Source organism: Triturus cristatus, chromosome 1_2, assembly GCF_964204655.1.
Source record: "Triturus cristatus chromosome 1_2, aTriCri1.1, whole genome shotgun sequence".
In the NCBI taxonomy this organism is placed as follows: Eukaryota; Metazoa; Chordata; class Amphibia; order Caudata; family Salamandridae; genus Triturus; species Triturus cristatus.
In genome coordinates, this window is record NC_140580.1 from 1187511337 (window position 1) to 1187530518 (window position 19182).

At 50.4% G+C, this 19182-nt stretch overlaps 1 protein-coding gene across 2 annotated transcripts in view; it reads right to left on the minus strand.

The window, feature by feature from the left end:
• The window catches only part of PTRH1 (peptidyl-tRNA hydrolase 1 homolog), a 71075-nt gene that overhangs the window by 16484 nt on the left and 35409 nt on the right, over window positions 1-19182 (minus strand). For both annotated transcript variants that reach the window (XM_085614129.1, XM_085614128.1), the window contains exon 3: window positions 10644-10743. In XM_085614129.1, the coding sequence (XP_085470255.1) occupies window positions 10644-10743 (100 nt within the window). The remainder of the gene's footprint in view (window positions 1-10643; window positions 10744-19182) is intronic.

Consider the following 19182-nt stretch of genomic DNA (forward strand, 5'->3'; position numbering starts at 1 on the left):
TTGAGTGCTGGAGGGTACAGAAGCAGGCACAGAACGATGCATTGAGTACTGAAGGGTACAGAAGCAGGCACAGAGCGATGCATTGAGTACTGAAGGGTACAGAAGCAGGCACAGAGCGATGCATTGAGTACTGAAAGGTAGCGATGCATTTAGTACTGAAGGGTACAGAAGCAGGCACAGAGCGATGCATTGAGTACTGAAGGGTACAGAAGCAGGCACAGAGCAATGCATTGAGTACTGAAGGGTACAGAAGCAGGCACAGAGCGATGCATTGAGTACTGAAAGGTAGCGATGCATTTAGTACTGAAGGGTACAGAAGCAGGCCCAGAGTGAATGCATTGAGTGCTGGAGGGTACAGAAGCAGGCACATAACGATGCATTGAGTACTGAAGGGTACAGAAGCAGGCAGAGAGCGATGCATTGAGTACTGAAAGGTAGCGATGCATTTAGTACTGAAGGGTACAGAAGCAGGCACAGAGCGATGCATTGAGTACTGAAGGGTACAGAAGGAGGCACAGAACAATGCATTGAGTACTGAAGGGTACAGAAGCAGGCACAGAGCGATGCATTGAGTACTGAAGGGTACAGAAGCAGGCACAGAGTGATGCATTGAGTACTGAAGGGTACAGAAGCAGGAACTGAGTGATGCATTGAGTACTGAAGGGTACGGAAGCAGGCACAGAGCGATGCATTGAGTACTGAAGGGTACAGAAGCAGGCACAGAGCGATGCATTGAGTACTGAAAGGTAGCGATGCATTTAGTACTGAAGGGTACAGAAGCAGGCACAGAGCGATGCATTGAGTACTGAAGGGTACAGAAGCAGGCACAGAGCAATGCATTGAGTACTGAAGGGTACAGAAGCAGGCACAGAGCAATGCATTGAGTACTGAAGGGTACAGAAGCAGGCACAGAGCGATGCATTGAGTACTGAAGGGTACAGAAGCAGGCACAGAGCAATGCATTGAGTACTGAAGGGTACAGAAGCAGGCACAGAGCGATGCATTGAGTACTGAAGGGTACAGAAGCAGGCACAGAGCAATGCATTGAGTACTGAAGGGTACAGAAGCAGGCACAAAGCGATGCATTGAGTACTGAAGGGTACAGAAGGAGGCACAGACCAATGCATTGAGTGCTGGAGGGTACAGAAGCAGGCACAGAACGATGCATTGAGTACTGAAGGGTACAGAAGCAGGCACAGAGCGATGCATTGAGTACTGAAAGGTAGCGATGCATTTAGTACTGAAGGGTACAGAAGCAGGCACAGAGCGATGCATTGAGTACTGAAGGGTACAGAAGCAGGCACAGAGCAATGCATTGAGTACTGAAGGGTACAGAAGCAGGCACAGAGCGATGCATTGAGTGCTGAAGGGTACGGAAGCAGGCACAGAGCCATGCATTGAGTACTGAAGGGTAGGGAAGCAGGCACAGAGCGATGCATTGAGTACTGAAGGGTACGGAAGGAGGCACAGACCAATGCATTGAGTACTGAAGGGTACAGAAGCAGGCACAGAGCGATGCATTGAGTACTGAAGGGTACAGAAGCAGGAACTGAGTGATGCATTGAGTACTGAAGGGTACGGAAGCAGGCACAGAGCGATGCATTGAGTACTGAAGGGTACAGAAGCAGGCACAGAGCGATGCATTGAGTACTGAAAGGTAGCGATGCATTTAGTACTGAAGGGTACAGAAGCAGGCACAGAGCGATGCATTGAGTACTGAAGGGTACAGAAGCAGGCACAGAGCAATGCATTGAGTACTGAAGGGTACAGAAGCAGGCACAGAGCAATGCATTGAGTACTGAAGGGTACAGAAGCAGGCACAGAGCGATGCATTGAGTACTGAAGGGTACAGAAGCAGGCACAGAGCAATGCATTGAGTACTGAAGGGTACAGAAGCAGGCACAGAGCGATGCATTGAGTACTGAAGGGTACAGAAGCAGGCACAGAGCAATGCATTGAGTACTGAAGGGTACAGAAGGAGGCACAGACCAATGCATTGAGTGCTGGAGGGTACAGAAGCAGGCACAGAACGATGCATTGAGTACTGAAGGGTACAGAAGCAGGCACAGAGCGATGCATTGAGTACTGAAAGGTAGCGATGCATTTAGTACTGAAGGGTACAGAAGGAGGCACAGAGCGATGCATTGAGTACTGAAGGGTACAGAAGCAGGCACAGAGCAATACATTGAGTACTGAAGGGTACAGAAGCAGGCACAGAGCGATGCATTGAGTGCTGAAGGGTACGGAAGCAGGCACAGAGCCATGCATTGAGTACTGAAGGGTAGGGAAGCAGGCACAGAGCGATGCATTGAGTACTGAAGGGTACGGAAGGAGGCACAGACCAATGCATTGAGTACTGAAGGGTACAGAAGCAGGCACAGAGCGATGCATTGAGTACTGAAGGGTACAGAAGCAGGCACAGAGCAATGCATTGAGTACTGAAGGGTACAGAAGCAGGCACAGAGCGATGCATTGAGTACTGAAGGGTACAGAAGCAGGCACAGAGCGATGCATTGAGTACTGAAGGGTACAGAAGCAGGCACACAGCGATGCATTGAGTGCTGAAGGTTAGGGAAGCAGGCACAAAGCAATGCATTGAGTACTGAAGGGTACAGAAGCAGGCACAGAGCAATGCATTGAGTACTGAAGGGTACAGAAGCAGGCACAAAGCGATGCATTGAGTACTGAAGGGTACAGAAGGAGGCACAGACCAATGCATTGAGTGCTGGAGGGTACAGAAGCAGGCACAGAACGATGCATTGAGTACTGAAGGGTACAGAAGCAGGCACAGAGCGATGCATTGAGTACTGAAAGGTAGCGATGCATTTAGTACTGAAGGGTACAGAAGCAGGCACAGAGCGATGCATTGAGTACTGAAGGGTACAGAAGCAGGCACAGAGCAATGCATTGAGTACTGAAGGGTACAGAAGCAGGCACAGAGCGATGCATTGAGTGCTGAAGGGTACGGAAGCAGGCACAGAGCCATGCATTGAGTACTGAAGGGTAGGGAAGCAGGCACAGAGCGATGCATTGAGTACTGAAGGGTACGGAAGGAGGCACAGACCAATGCATTGAGTACTGAAGGGTACAGAAGCAGGCACAGAGCGATGCATTGAGTACTGAAGGGTACAGAAGCAGGAACTGAGTGATGCATTGAGTACTGAAGGGTACGGAAGCAGGCACAGAGCGATGCATTGAGTACTGAAGGGTACAGAAGCAGGCACAGAGCGATGCATTGAGTACTGAAAGGTAGCGATGCATTTAGTACTGAAGGGTACAGAAGCAGGCACAGAGCGATGCATTGAGTACTGAAGGGTACAGAAGCAGGCACAGAGCAATGCATTGAGTACTGAAGGGTACAGAAGCAGGCACAGAGCAATGCATTGAGTACTGAAGGGTACAGAAGCAGGCACAGAGCGATGCATTGAGTACTGAAGGGTACAGAAGCAGGCACAGAGCAATGCATTGAGTACTGAAGGGTACAGAAGCAGGCACAGAGCGATGCATTGAGTACTGAAGGGTACAGAAGCAGGCACAGAGCAATGCATTGAGTACTGAAGGGTACAGAAGGAGGCACAGACCAATGCATTGAGACTGGAGGGTACAGAAGCAGGCACAGAACGATGCATTGAGTACTGAAGGGTACAGAAGCAGGCACAGAGCGATGCATTGAGTACTGAAAGGTAGCGATGCATTTAGTACTGGAGGGTACAGAAGCAGGCACAGAGCGATGCATTGAGTACTGAAGGGTACAGAAGCAGGCACAGAGCAATGCATTGAGTACTGAAGGGTACAGAAGCAGGCACAGAGCGATGCATTGAGTGCTGAAGGGTACGGAAGCAGGCACAGAGCCATGCATTGAGTACTGAAGGGTAGGGAAGCAGGCACAGAGCGATGCATTGAGTACTGAAGGGTACGGAAGGAGGCACAGACCAATGCATTGAGTACTGAAGGGTACAGAAGCAGGCACAGAGCGATGCATTGAGTACTGAAGGGTACAGAAGCAGGCACAGAGCAATGCATTGAGTACTGAAGGGTACAGAAGCAGGCACAGAGCGATGCATTGAGTACTGAAGGGTACAGAAGCAGGCACAGAGCGATGCATTGAGTGCTGGAGGGTACAGAAGCAGGCACAGAATGATGCATTGAGTACTGAAGGGTACAGAAGCAGGCACAGAGCGATGCATTGAGTGCTGAAGGGTACAGAAGCAGGCACAGAGCGATGCATTGAGTACTGAAGGGTACAGAAGCAGGCACAGAGCGATGCATTGAGTACTGAAGGGTACAGAAGCAGGCACAGAGCGATGCATTGAGTACTGAAGGGTACAGAAGCAGGCACAGAGCAATGCATTGAGTACTGAAGGGTACAGAAGCAGGAACTGAGTGATGCATTGAGTACTGAAGGGTACGGAAGCAGGCACAAAGCAATGCATTGAGTACTGAAGGGTACAGAAGCAGGCACACAGCGATGCATTGAGTGCTGAAGGTTAGGGAAGCAGGCACAAAGCAATGCATTGAGTACTGAAGGGTACAGAAGCAGGCACAGAGCAATGCATTGAGTGCTGAAGGGTTCGGAAGCAGGCACAGAGCAATGCATTGAGTACTGAAGGGTACGGAAGCAGGCACAGAGCAATGCATTGAGTACTGAAGGGTACGGAAGCAGGCACACAGCGATACATTGAGTGCTGAAGGTTAGGGATGCAGGCACAGAGCAAAGCATTGGGTAGTGAAGGGTACGGAAGCGGGCACAGAGCGATGCATTGAGTACTGAAGGGTACGGAAGGAGGCACAGAGCAATGCATTGAGTACTGAAGGGTACAGAAGCAGGCACAGAGCGATGCATTGAGTACTGAAGGGTACAGAAGCAGGCACAGAGCGATGCATTGAGTGCTGGAGGGTACAGAAGCAGGCACAGAATGATGCATTGAGTACTGAAGGGTACAGAAGCAGGCACAGAGCGATGCATTGAGTACTGAAGGGTACAGAAGCAGGCACAGAGCGATGCATTGAGTACTGAAAGGTACGGAAGCAGGCACAGAACGATGCATTGAGTGCTGAAGGGTACGGAAGCAGGCACAGAGCCATGCATTGAGTACTGAAGGGTACAGAAGCAGGCACAGAGCAATGCATTGAGTACTGAAGGGTACAGAAGCAGGCACAGAGCGATGCATTGAGTGCTGAAGGGTACAGAAGCAGGCACAGAGCGATGCATTGAGTACTGAAGGGTACAGAAGCAGGCACAGAGCGATGCATTGAGTACTGAAGGGTACAGAAGCAGGCACAGAGCGATGCATTGAGTACTGAAGGGTACAGAAGCAGGCACAGAGCGATGCATTGAGTGCTGGAGGGTACAGAAGCAGGCACAGAATGATGCATTGAGTACTGAAGGGTACAGAAGCAGGCACAGAGCGATGCATTGAGTACTGAAGGGTACAGAAGCAGGCACACAGCGATGCATTGAGTGCTGAAGGTTAGGGAAGCAGGCACAAAGCAATGCATTGAGTACTGAAGGGTACAGAAGCAGGCACAGAGCAATGCATTGAGTGCTGAAGGGTTCGGAAGCAGGCACAGAGCAATGCATTGAGTACTGAAGGGTACGGAAGCAGGCACAGAGCAATGCATTGAGTACTGAAGGGTACGGAAGCAGGCACACAGCGATACATTGAGTGCTGAAGGTTAGGGATGCAGGCACAGAGCAAAGCATTGGGTAGTGAAGGGTACGGAAGCGGGCACAGAGCGATGCATTGAGTACTGAAGGGTATTTAAGCAGGTACAGAGTTTCTTCTTCCTCTTCACAATATACCTCCTCCGCTCATCCGAAGCATCTCTCTGCTTCCTGCTAACAGAAGAAGAGCTTGCGTCATAAGAAGGAAGCCGAGCTGGAGTTCAGGAGGCAGCAGCTCTGTTCCTTGCACTGCACCTCCTCAGTACTCCTTACTACACCTCCGCAGTACTCCTTACTACACCTCCTCAGTACTCCTTACTCCACCTCCGCAGCAGTCCTAACTACATCTCCTCAGTACTCTGTACAAGCGGAGGGGGTGGGAGGGGTTCAGGGTGTCTGCTACACGTCTTCCTGACCCAGAAGGCACTGGGAGGCTACAGGATACTTGGCAGATACTCTCCGGCAGATCTGCCCAGGGTCATATCCATGGAATTGCTGCCCCCCATAGATCCGGAGGACGCCCACCTCCATGCCTCCGCCTTCTCTCGCACTGGCACCAGCACGCTCTGAGCTGCACAGAACCTCTGCTTACAGGTTTATCCTTTCGCTTGAGTGCTGAATTACTGATATTCTGCACCACTGAGAAGGTCTGGATAGTGCGGGACCCCAACCAAGGGAGCCAGGACCTTCGAAGCTCAAGGATACCTGGATGGACGGATGTTGCATTCACCCTCATACTGATGAAGACTTTGCGTTTCTCCCTAGAACTCTGCAAGCCCAGAGGGCATCAGGGCACAGTCCCACCTGAGGCTCAGGCAACTGCTCCAATTCATTGGTGCGCAGCTCAATACGGCTTTGTTGGCATCTCCCTACCCTGGATCCAGATGAAGTTATTGCAGCAGCCTTGGGAGGAGGTGGTGCCTCCAAGGAACGACTCTGATTGTAGAGATAAACTGCAAGCACTAGTTGGGTAAGTGGCCCACGCATCTGACCAGGGCAACCATCTAATGTCTCCACACTAGGACAGTGCCCACCCTCTCTCTGGAGTAGTGATGGATTAAACCCAGATCTGTTAACTGGGGGTGAGTGCTTGCAATGTTCAACACTCCGTCCATCATTTCCTTTGGTTTTTGCTTTGTTCGCCATAAGTTGGCAGGGTATGCTCAGACGCGAGTCCCTTGCTCACTTTGCCACTGGATACAAGCTAGCCTGGCTGAAGACGGCTGAAATGCCAGAAACCGGTCCTAGGAAGCTTGTTTCCGGTCCAGGGAAGACATGGCTTGGCAGTTCGGGCTGGACTGTTCCCATGAGGCACAGGGTCAGACTGATTTGCATATGGCCATGTCTGAACTGGGGTGGCAGAGTGGGCTAAAGAACGGTGATGGATTAAACCCAGATCAGTTGACTGGGGGTGAGTGCTTGCAATGTTCAACACTCCGTCCATCATTTCCTTTGGTTTTTGCTTTGTTCGCCATAAGTTGGCAGGCTATGCTCAGACGTGAGTTCCTTGCTCACTTTGCCACTGGATTCAAGCAAGCCTGGCTGAAGACGGCTGAAATGCCAGAAACCGGTCCTAGGAAGCTTGTTTCCGGTCCCGGGAAGACATGGCTTGGCAGTTTGGGCTGGACTGTTCCCATGAGGCACAGGGTCAGACTGATTTGCATATGGCCATGTCTGAACTGGGGTGGCAGAGTGGGCTAAAGAACGGTGATGGATTAAACCCAGATTAGTTGACTGGGGGTGAGTGCTTGTAATGTTCAACACTCCGTCCATCATTTCCTTTGGTTTTTGCTCTAACAGACTCACACACACGTAGATTGAGCTTGGGATGTACAAGTGCACAAGTGTGCACAGGCACACACACACACAATAATCAATGACCCCCCCTTAACCACACTGAATAACCGTGTGCCCTCACACACAAAATACCCATTGCTCGCGCACACACACAAGTGCACCCAGTCACTGATGCCCAAACACTCAGTCTCCATGACCCACATACATATAGTAACCTTAGCATTCAATGTGGTGTGTACATGCATAGTCAGTGAAGCACAACAATACATAAGTGTGCAAGTCACTCAAATGTTGCTTTACATGCTGGCTCTATGCATTCATTCACACTCACAAACACATCTCTTGTGTGCGGGGTTTGGGCACAGAGCACATACTGTAGCCGGTCTGGCAATCTCCATGTTTCCCCCACTCACGTACCGCTGAATTGCCTGGAGTATGTCTGTGGTGGCCATGCTTAGTGGTCAGAACATATTGACACTAGGTTTGTGCCTAGGACTCTTTTCAAGCCTCACACGTGACCCATGTATGCATCTCAGCACTGGGGGCCCCAGCACAGCTCACGCCACATGCTTCTAAGCTCCCCCGTGGGAAGCGGCGACTTTGCAGGTAATATTGGTGCTGCGACTCTCAGCCAAGGGGGCATCTGAGGGTCGTCTATTCCTCCCTCAAGAATGACTCAGGACCAACTATCATGTGGGGTTTTTAATGGGCAGACTGAGCATCGCTCCTTTGAGCTCTTTCTGATCAGTGCCACACAGTCTCATGAAGAGATACTTTCTTCATCTGGTGATTTCAGTCACTGTGGTGCCACCCAAGCCCCCTGGTACCTTTCCGATCGTCCCCGTCAGCGGGTGACGTTCAAGAATCGGGCAGTGCTGGCTTCACGGGTGTGTGTCCTGGCACCAGAGATCTCCTTCGAATTCTGAATTTCTCACTGTGCAGCGCTCTTCTCCTCTCGACTTTGGATATTCAGGGAGCGTGTGAGCTCATATTTCATGACCGGGTATGTTGCCCGCTATGAGAAGCTACAGTACACTGCAATTCAGAGTTATTTTTTTTGGAGGTGTGCATAAAATGTTTCCTTCCTCCACTTGTCTTTGGTGATCTGTCAATGTTGCATGCCCAGGGTCTCTAGCTATCTGCTGAGGCGATGGTCCTGTTTTCATTTTGATTTCTCAAGAGAAGTCAACTGTGCCGGCCTCTTTACTCTCTTTGTCAGAACCCCAAATCCTGGGAGAGTCTTCCACCAGTTTGATGTTTTTCTCCATGGTGACTGGTGATGGTTTATCACCTTGGCTTGAAGGCCGGTGGAAAGGATTCCTCATCAACATCTTCCTCCCCATGAACTGGAGTTTCTCTCAGGGCCTCGCTCTGGTTTTAGCATCCCTTGGTGGATGGCATGTGCTAGATGCACAGTTCTTCCCGTGTGAGTTCTCTGTATTACGACGTGACAACCTCCGCGTGAGCGCCCCACTGCGGACATGGACAGCTCTCGCCTGACGACCAATGGAGCTGGAATGTCCTTCACGATCCGGCCACACTGTAGTGTTTCCTCTCCCAGGTGCTTCCCTTTGATAGATTTGGGATGCAGATACTGCCTCCATGTAAGTAACCTTTTTGGGGCTCTGAAAACAGCCACAATGAAGTGACTAAAATATTCAAGGCTGGGTTTTCGTCATTCATGCCAGTCTCCTGGATTCCTCTTAATATCACTTTAGATCAATTAATAATAAGTTTATTTCAAAAACTTGAACAAATTGTGAGAGGGACAAATACATTTGGCCGAGACATACACAGGTTGATCAAATCTTGGCTCGAAATGGCGTTGAAACTGAAAGGAATGGATTTTATAAATCGACACCTCACTTTCGATGCTCCCGGTGTGTTCTTTCAGACACAGCACATAAGGCAGGGGCTTCACTGATCTTGGTAATCTGCTGTGCGCAGGACATGATACCGGACACAGTCTGAAACACTACAGCGATGGGCTACTCCAGGTTCTTGAGAACAGGACAATGCGCCGTGAGCCCTCTTGGTGTCTGGCATTGAGGGCAACCTAAAGAATCCGTCACCTCCTTTGAGATCTGCCACAATATCTTGTACAGAGACCTGTGCGTTGCGCCTGCTTCATTACCTGCTTGGGAAATCTCATATAATAATACCAGCATTTGTGAAGCGCGCAGCTACCTCAGACGAGGTGACCTGGCACTGGGGGCCATCGGGAAGATTAAGCGAGCTAATGGCCAGAGTCACATGGTGCTGGGCTAACCTGGCGCTGGCTCTGGGGATCGAACCGTGAGCCCCCGTGTTCCGGAGTCAGCCGCCCTGGCCGCTGCGCCACACCTCTTCCACCAGATCCACTCGTATTCTCATTCTGCTGGTCTGTGTTGGCTTTTTAGTGATGACGATCCGAGAGACCCTTGGTGCAGGGCTGTTGATTTCCTTAAGCAAGGTTCTCTCTGCACTTTCACTACTTTGGAGCAAAAGTGCAGGTGATTGACAGTGCCCCGGACCTACCTGCTGCACCAAGTTATCAATATGCATAGACAGCTCTTGCTTTGAAGTGCCCCTTGTGTTTATCTAGAAAGTCCTCCAGTTAACAAGTATACACAGAATGAAAAGTGAAGTGTCGCAGTAGGGACTGCTCCAATTGATTCAATTTTGCTGCCATGAAGAAGTTAGTCCATAAATAACTTGTACCTATGTGAAAGAAAAGATGGTGTTGCACGTAGGTCATAACCAAAGGGTCGGGCAACTGTCGCAGAAGACAGAAACCTGGGTGGCACTAGGCCACCTCACTCGCCAACATAAGGGTGTGCTATTTGTCAACAACTGTTGAGTGTTGGGGTCACCCGATAGCACAACGCTCAAAGCAACCAGCACACAAAAGTTATGAAATCCGTATTGTAAAATGGGCCACTCACACAAGCGCTGGAACCTTCCTTTATTGGCCCACTCACTTAACACACTGTCTTGGGTTAGTTAATGCCGTCACCTGTACTGGGCCCGCTTCAAGGGCTCCTGAGATGTTTACATCAGGCATTAGCATCAGACATGCACAGCAGCAAGTGAACACACCAACTGTGTGGTACAAGCACATACAGTCACTGCCATGCTCAGGTACACACACATGCACACACTTCCAGGATGGCATCATGCTTGATGAACAGAAGCTACGTACCTGGCACTTCCTCCAAGCTTCAAGGATACCTTCCCGAGCGGCTTGTCCAGCTCATCATGGAGGAGGTATATATCTTCAGGACCCAGACCAAACCTTTCAGCTGTGAGTGATAACAACAGGCACATTATACACTAACTAAAGGAGCCGTTCAGCAGGGCCGGGACAAGAACAAAGGTTACATTCCACCACAGTACCCAGAGCAGCAGAACAGGGCGTACCTACCACTGACAACAATACAATACAATACAATTACAATACCACTGACATACCTCTTGCAGCAGGATGGAGGTGCCACAGAGGGATTATATATCCCAGAGTTAGACTGAAGTTACACAGGCGGGCTTATATCCCATTGGAGGACACGCAGCAGGTCAAAGGGGAGACCAGAGCGTGAGTTTACCTCCTAAGGCGCTGTGCAGCAAAACATGGGAGCAGGTTTGATATAAAACCGTAGCCCGTTTATCATCTTTGACCGGACAGGGAAGCGAAGGGGCTCCGTTTTTTCAGGGACAACTGGGGCTCTGCACTAGAGCACGAGGAACGGTATTTTATAGCGTACGGGGCCCGGTGCAGCAGAGGACGGCTTTGAATACACTCCTCAGCGCTGCACAGGAGAGCAGGGATGACATGACACGGTTTAAATGCCCATGAACAAATTAAGGGGAGTGAAGAGGAGCTGTCGAGCATGGGCTAGCCCTCCTCTGACACAGAACTTGGGCCCAACTCGATCGGATGAATCAAGAACCCTCCCGTCGACCTAATGAGAAAAGAATCCTTTTGCTTTAAAGAACTCTCACCCACTAAGGGGACCCCCGTGTGGTCCGCGCTTCATCATCGAGTTCCTTCCCGCACCGTTGCGAATGGACATGCTACAACCTCTGAGATGCCAAAGAGCACTTTGTTGGGGTTAAAGAGAGAGTAGGGGTAATTGGAGCCCCAGAACTTCCTAACTTTTCCCGTGTTTCATCAGACCAGCTGGTGCCCAGATAAGACGTTAGGGCTACCAGGCAGGTATTTTTAATGAGTAACCCCACCCCCACTCTCTACCCCATTCCTTTTTAGGTCTCGCCTACGCAGTGCGCATGCACTGCATAGGAGACCTTTAGCCGTTGTGCAGCTGTTTTTCCAAGCACATACTTGTGCTTGTGGTGGCATACGCCTTGCGGGAGGGCACAGTGGCGCGCCACAAGTATGTGCTTTGAAATAGAGAAAACAGCTGCTACTTAGTGCGCGCGTGCGTGCACTCCCACCACCCCTCCCACTTGTTAACTTTGCCTCCCAACGTAACTTAAGATACTTAACATACTGCGCTCCTTCATGTGACACTGCACTGAGAGCGCGGCCGGATGACGGCACTTTCATCTGGTCATGACTAAGAAATGGCGTCCACACCCAGTACATCCCAAAAAGCATCCAGATAGGAAACAAACAGCTGGAATCTAAGAAGCTTAACAAACATGTTTGAACCTTCTATTATGCTGGGCTTGGACGTTTGAGTACTGGGTCATACTAGCCTCTCTGGCATTTTCCTGGCAGGCCCAGGCTAGGAGCTGCTGCAGACCTGGGTGTGCTGTCATGAGCCAACCATGAAAGCTGCCATATCCCTGCTCTAGTCGTGGCCTCCTGCAGCTTGGGGCTGGTTTGATCATATTTGCTAGGGTTGCCCTAGGATGTCCGGTGTGTCTCTGTTTGCCTGTACATATAAATGTTCTGTGTCATTTAAATGACATTGGGCTGTGTGACATTTCACCCCAAGTAGATTTGACTGCACCGGGCTCCAAGATTAATGCCATCTCTGTTGTATCCATGGCAGTTCATGGTTAGCGAATAGCAGTGATTCATTTGTACAAAGTTAAGTGCTAGGTCCCGAAGTATTTTGCAAGAGTCCACTGCAGCCGCCAGGGTTTGCTTACTAACGGTCACATTCAAGCAAGTGTGACTTTTTTTAGCTATTCCAGCTCAACTCAAACCGTAGGAATGGTCTGGAAGTGCTAGTTTTATCATTACAAAATACATATAAAATAGTTAAACACGTCACTGATGTGATGTGATAAAAATAGACACACATCACCACCATTTCGTGGACTCTCTTCAATATATCCCGGTAGTTAGAAGTGGGTGCCAGTGCAAAGTACTAGTAAACACCAGCACAAATTAAACATTGGTTAATGGCATTCATAATAACCATGAAGTAGCAGCATTGCCGCCTTTCAGGGTATAAACTGAATAGTCCATGTTTGGGCGGATTTCTTCTGTTGCATAATGCAGACGTGTGTGTTTGGGACTTGATAAAGCTTAGTTTTGGTCTCTGCCCCCCTCCCCCTCTCAATCCCTTTCCCCACTTCCTGCTCCGTTACCATTCCCTGGCTCCCCCTTCTCTAATCCTCACTCACCCCCTCTCGACCGACCTGCTCTCTGCCCGTCTGTCATTCCTGGCCTCTCTCCTTCCTGCACACCTGTCCTCCCGCCCCCTTCCCTCTCCTCCTCCTCATAGCCTTTTATCCCCTCCTGAACACCTGCCCTTATTCCCCTGAACCCTGATTCTCTCCCCACCATCCCCTCATATCCCCTCCACCGGATCCTCTCTCACAGACCCGCTCTGGAGCTCTCCTCTGAGTCCTTCTCCCATGTCCCACCCTTCCTCTGATCCTCTCTCCCACCCTCCACTTCTCCAAATATGCTTTCTTCCCCTCCTCCTCTTCCACACTTTCCTCCTTCCGATACTCTCCACTTCTCTCCTATCTACTGAACATCCTTCTCTCCTCCTCCGGATCCGCTCCCGTCCTCTCCTGGTTGCATCTTCTTCCCTCCTCCGATCTCCTCTCTTCCCTTTTCTCCATATACCTGCACCCCCCACCCCCCACCCCCTGGTCCCCTCCCGTCCCTGTCCTGCTTCTAAAACCCTCTGCTCCCTTCTTCCTGAAGATGTGTCCTCCACTCGCCCAAACCCTCACATGTTCCTGCTGGTGAACTTACAGTATGATGTGTTGCCACCATTTGCACACGCCTGCATTTTACCACATGTGTGGGAGATATGTTTTTTAACAGACCTCTCCACTGGTCGAACTGCATAGACTGATAGACTGCACTGACCTCTGCAGCCCAGTGTTACCACGGTACATTACAAAGCATGTTTCTGTCCATGACACACAGGGATCGTGTCCTTAAACATCATAGGGTGTAAAATGATGTGGCCGGATTATTAACAGGATAAAGTGCTGCGTGGCTAAACACTTATAATGTCCCGAAGGCGAGACCTATTGGCTATGCTAATGCTTGCTCAATAAAACATTCTTTAAAGTAAAAGGATTCCTTTCTCCTAAGGTCTATGGGAGGGTTCTTAGACTGATCCAATTGAGCTGGGCTCTATAGTTTGTGTAGGGTTTAAATGCCAACAGTGTCCCAGTATAAGGCAAGGGGGTGAGAACAGGTCTTATAAACCATCAGAAGGTCCATGAGTAACAGTAGAGGTAAAACAATACAATTTACCCATAGCCCAGGACCCTGCGCAGAAGAGCCGGGCAACAGATCATATATAGCTTAAAAAACCCCATACATCAGGGAAAGGGGGCAGAGGGAGCAATCAGATGTATATACCATCAGAGGCTCCCACCTGGCATGGCTTGGAAGGTATAACTGGTCATATATATACAATCTTAGCCCCCGGTGCAGCCAAGTGGGGGCTGGAGAGGGCAGGTCCTATGTATACTCTGAAGCCCTGTGCTGCAGAGTAGGGGCCGTCCTTAAATACCTACTCAGGTCCTGTAAGGCAGGACGAGGGACTGGTCTTATGTAAAATGCAAAGCTCCATGCAGCAGGACAATGGACACGTCCGATATACCATCTGAGGCCTTGCAGGGCAAGGGTGACAGGGGTATATACCATATCACGTGACGTTAAGCACGCTGGTGTTGGGGCAGGGTTGATAGATCATTAAAGGCCCTATGAGGGGGAAGCATGTGCAGGAAGTTTTATGTACAATCAGGGACCCCTTTGCAGCATAGTACAGGAGGCGAACCTGCTTTATAGAACAATAGAGAATCCTGTGCAGTGGGCAAAGAAGACGCAAGCGGTCTTGGATATTTTCAAAGCACTACTCTGCATGTTAGAGGGGGCGTGGGGGGGTTCTTGGGTACCATCAAAGGCCCGTCTACAGCAGACTAGAAGGGGAAGCGGGTAGCGTAAGCCAAGAGGTCCAGTGCTGCGGGGAAGATGCCACACCCTATCCAGGAGGGCACTGTCTGGGCAGGGGCTACTGGGACACAGCTGTGATGCCTGGGGTCGTTTGCCTCTCCTGGCCAGCGGTCTGTTTGACTGTGGCTCTGTAAACTGGGCCAAGTACAACCCTTAGCACCCACAGGCTTCTCAGGGAGGTAGCGATGGCTAGCAGCCACAGGCTTCTCAGGGAGGTATAGAGGGCAAGCAGCCAAGGGCTTCTCAGGGAGGTATCGAGGGCAAGCAGCCAAGGGCTTCTCAGGGAGGTATCGAGGGCAAGCAGCCAAGGGCTTCTCAGGGAGGTAGCGATGGTGTGCAGCCACAGGCTTCTCAGGGAGGTATCAAGGGCAAGCAGCCAAGGGCTTCTCAGGGAGGTATCGAGGGCAAGCAGCCAAGGGCTTCTCAGGGAGGTAGCGATGGTGTGCAGCCACAGGCTTCTCAGGGAGGTATCAAGGGCTAGCAGCCAAGGGCTTCTCAGGGAGGTATCAAGGGCTAGCAGCCAAGGGCTTCTCAGGGAGGTAGCGAGGGCTAGCAGCCACAGGCTTCTCAGGGAGGTATCAAGGGCTAGCAGCCAAGGGCTTCTCAGGGAGGTAGCGGAAGTGAGCAGCTACAAGTTTCTCAGGGAGGTTAGCCACGGTGAGCAGCCACAAGCTTCTCAGGGAGGTAGCGATTGTGAGCAGCCACAGGCTTCTCAGGGTGGTAAAGATGGTTACCAGCCACAGATGTCTCAGGAAAGTAGCGAGGGCAGGCAGTCACAGGCTTCTCAGGGAGGTGCCGAGGGCTATCAGCCAAGGGCTTCTCAGGGAGGTAGCGAGGACAAGCAGCCACAGGCTTCTCAGGGAGGTAGCAATGGTGAGCAGCCACAGGTGCCTCAGGGAGGTAGCGACGGTGAGCAGCCACGGCTTCTCAGGGAGGTAGCGATTGTAAACAGCCACAGGCTTCTCAGGGTGGTAAAGATGATGACCAGCCACAGATGTCTCAGGGAGGTAGCAAGGGTGAGCAGCCACATGCTTATCAGGGAGGTAGCAAGGGTGAGCAGCCACAGATATCTCAGGGAGGTAGCGAGGGTGAGCAGCCACAGACGTCTCAGGGAGGTAGCGAGGGCAGGCAGTCACAGGCTTCTCAGGGAGGTAGCGAGTGAGAGCAGCCACAGGCTTCTCAGGGACGTAGCGAGGGCTAGCAGTCACAGGCTTCTCAGGGAGGTAGCGAGGGTGAGCATCCACAGATGTCTCAGGGAGGTAGCGAGGGCAGGCAGTCACAGGCTTCTCAGGGAGGTAGCGAGGGCTAGCAGCCAAGGTCTTCTCAGGGAGGTAGCGAGGACAAGCAGCCAAGGGCTTCTCAGGGAGATAGCGAGGACAAGCAGCCACAGGCTTCTCAGGGAGATAGCGAGGACAAGCAGCCACAGGCTTCTCAGGGAGGTAGCGAGTGAGAGCAGCCACAGGCTTCTCAGGGACATAGCGAGGGCAAGCGGGCACAGGCTTGTCAGGGAGGTAGCGAGGACAAGCAGCCCCAGGCTTCTCAGGGAGGTAGCGATTGTGAGCACCCACAGGTGCCTCAGGGAGGTAGCGAGGGCAGGCAGTCACAGGCTTCCCAGGGAGGTAGCGAGGGCTAGCAGCCAAGGTCTTCTCATGGAGGTAGCGAGGACAAGCAGCCAAGGGCTTCTCAGGGAGGTAGCGAGGACAAGCAGCCACAGGCTTCTCAGGGAGGTAGCGAGTGAGAGCAGCCACAGGCTTCTCAGGGACATAGCGAGGGCAAGCAGCCACAAGCTTCTCAGGGAGGTAGCGAGGACAAGCAGCCCCAGGCTTCTCAGGGAGGTAGCGATTGTGAGCAGCCACAGGTGCCTCAGGGAGGTAGCGAGGGCAGGCAGTCACAGGCTTCTCAGGGAGGTAGCGAGGGCTAGCAGCCAAGGTCTTCTCATGGAGGTAGCGAGGACAAGCAGCCAAGGGCTTCTCACGGAGGTAGCGAGGACAAGCAGCCACAGGCTTCTCAGGGAAGTAGCGAGTGAGAGCAGCCACAGGCTTCTCAGGGACATAGCGAGGGCAAGCAGCCACAGGCTTCTCAGGGAGGTAGTGAGGGTGGCCAGTAACAGGTATCTCAGGGAGGTAGCGAGCAGTCGCAGGCTTTTCAGGAGGTTTGTGTGAAGATACTCTGGCTCAGCACTCAACACCACCCCCAACAACTCAACTAGATAATTGTCCAATTGTCTAGCTCAGTGCGTCTCTTTATAAATGACAAGCACTTCATTACGCAGAAAGAAAAGCAGTACACACTACAATAATGCTGAAATATTCAGTTTGTGGGTGTGAGTCTCTTATGCTTCAAAGTGGAACCCCACCCCTCCAAGCACTCTTCCCACCTGTCCAGGCACCCCATCTCTCCAGGCACTCTGCCCCCCCCTCCTTCCTTTGTCCCCGTCTCAGGGTTTATGTGACATAGGGCCATATGTATGAAGCCAAATTGCGATCGCAATTTAGGCAGTGTGCAATGTAGTACACAAAAACCCACTCGCAGAATAAGGAATCGCAAAATTTGCGATTCCCTATTTTGCAAATGCATTTAGGAATTCCAAATTGCGATTCCTTAAATGCAATGTAGGAAGCACCCAAGCACTCAGGTTGGTGGTAATTTGCGATTTCTTTGAAAAATTCACTTTTTCACATTTTTCAAAGTGCCATGTGGCGCACATACATGCCCTTAGGGCATGTATGTGTGCCACATGTGCACACATGCTTATTTCAGGGGTGCAATAGGGTGTCCTATTGACACCCTTGCAAACTTGAAATTGCATTCTCATTTTGCGATTCTCTAATTGGAAATCGCAAATTGAGAATGTCTCCCCATTCATTCCTATGGGCCTCTAGGAATATCAACGGCCTGGCAAGCAAAAGACACGACCCTGAATTCCTGCAGTACCTAAACCAATTCGACCTCCTGCTCCTCCAAGAAACTTGGGAGGAAGAACCATTCGAAATTCAAGGGTTTACATCATGCTTTCTCCCTGCCAGCAAAAATTCTATCTTTGGACGCAGATCAGGAGGTCTTGCCATCTTGGCATCCATAGCCACAATAGGAACAATAAGACCCACAGAGTTTTACATATCCCCCCCCAGCGGAATCCTGACGGTTAAAACCCAGCTAACACTACAACAACATACTCAAGAGGTTATAATAATAAATACTTATATTCATCCTACACAAAAACGAAAAGCAGCAAATGAACTGATAAAAGTACTGCAAAAAATCTCCGAAGAAGACCAGTCCGACCAGATCATAGTCGGTGGTGACTTCAATATGTTCCTCATCAACACAGACCACGATAATAACATTCAGCAAGAACTCAGCTCCGCGTGGGGCGTGCCAAGACAAAGCATGGCTAAAACAGATAAATCAACAACCAACTCAAAAAAACTATTGAGACAGCTAGAAGACCTCAACCTAAGGGCACTTAACGGGCGACTTGCTGGCGACAATCCACCGGCCCCAACATTTCATTCCAATAATCACACCTCCCATCTCGACTACACCTTTACATCCTTAAACATGTTCCCAATGATAACAACATTTAGGATAGGGGTCAACGACCTTAGTGACCACCTCCCCCAAGAAATCTGTATAAAAGCAAGAGCACTATTAAACACAGAACCATACACCGGCCCAAAGATAGACACAACATCAAACCTAAGGCGACTTCGATGTAACTCCAACAACATCACTACAATAAGTCTCGACGTAAAATCTTTATACATTCAAACAGTAAAGCGCCTGAACACACCATCAAAAGAATGGCAAAACTTCACCCAAAAAGTTGCAGACAAATTATCTAAGGGTCCAGTAAAGAAGCCTCCGTATGGCAAGGGACACCTAAATAAAACATCACTCTCTCCAGGCATGAAGATCCAAAAACGAATAATAAACCACACGCTGAGAAAGATACGGCAAGACCCGGACAATAAAGATATGCAGGCAACCTTGAGGGAAGCTAAAAAAACACTAAAACAGAAGAAATGGGAGAAACAGAAAAATAAAAACGATCAACTGTGGGCAAAACTATTCCACGAAGCGAAACAAAAAAACAGCTCTAAATTCTGGAGAATGATCAAGGAAATAAAAAATCCTGACCATGGTGGCATAGATTCTAACATCACAGAAGAAGCATGGATAAACCATCTAGCCAGTCACTTTAATAGCGAGGCTACAACTAAAGAGGAAGTGCTAAGGAGGTTGAGCACGGATGACGTGGAGGTAGTACCAGGATACCACCAAAGAGAAGCAAACAACAAACGCAGCACTTTCATCTTGAAAGCGAACGATTTAAAGAATGCCG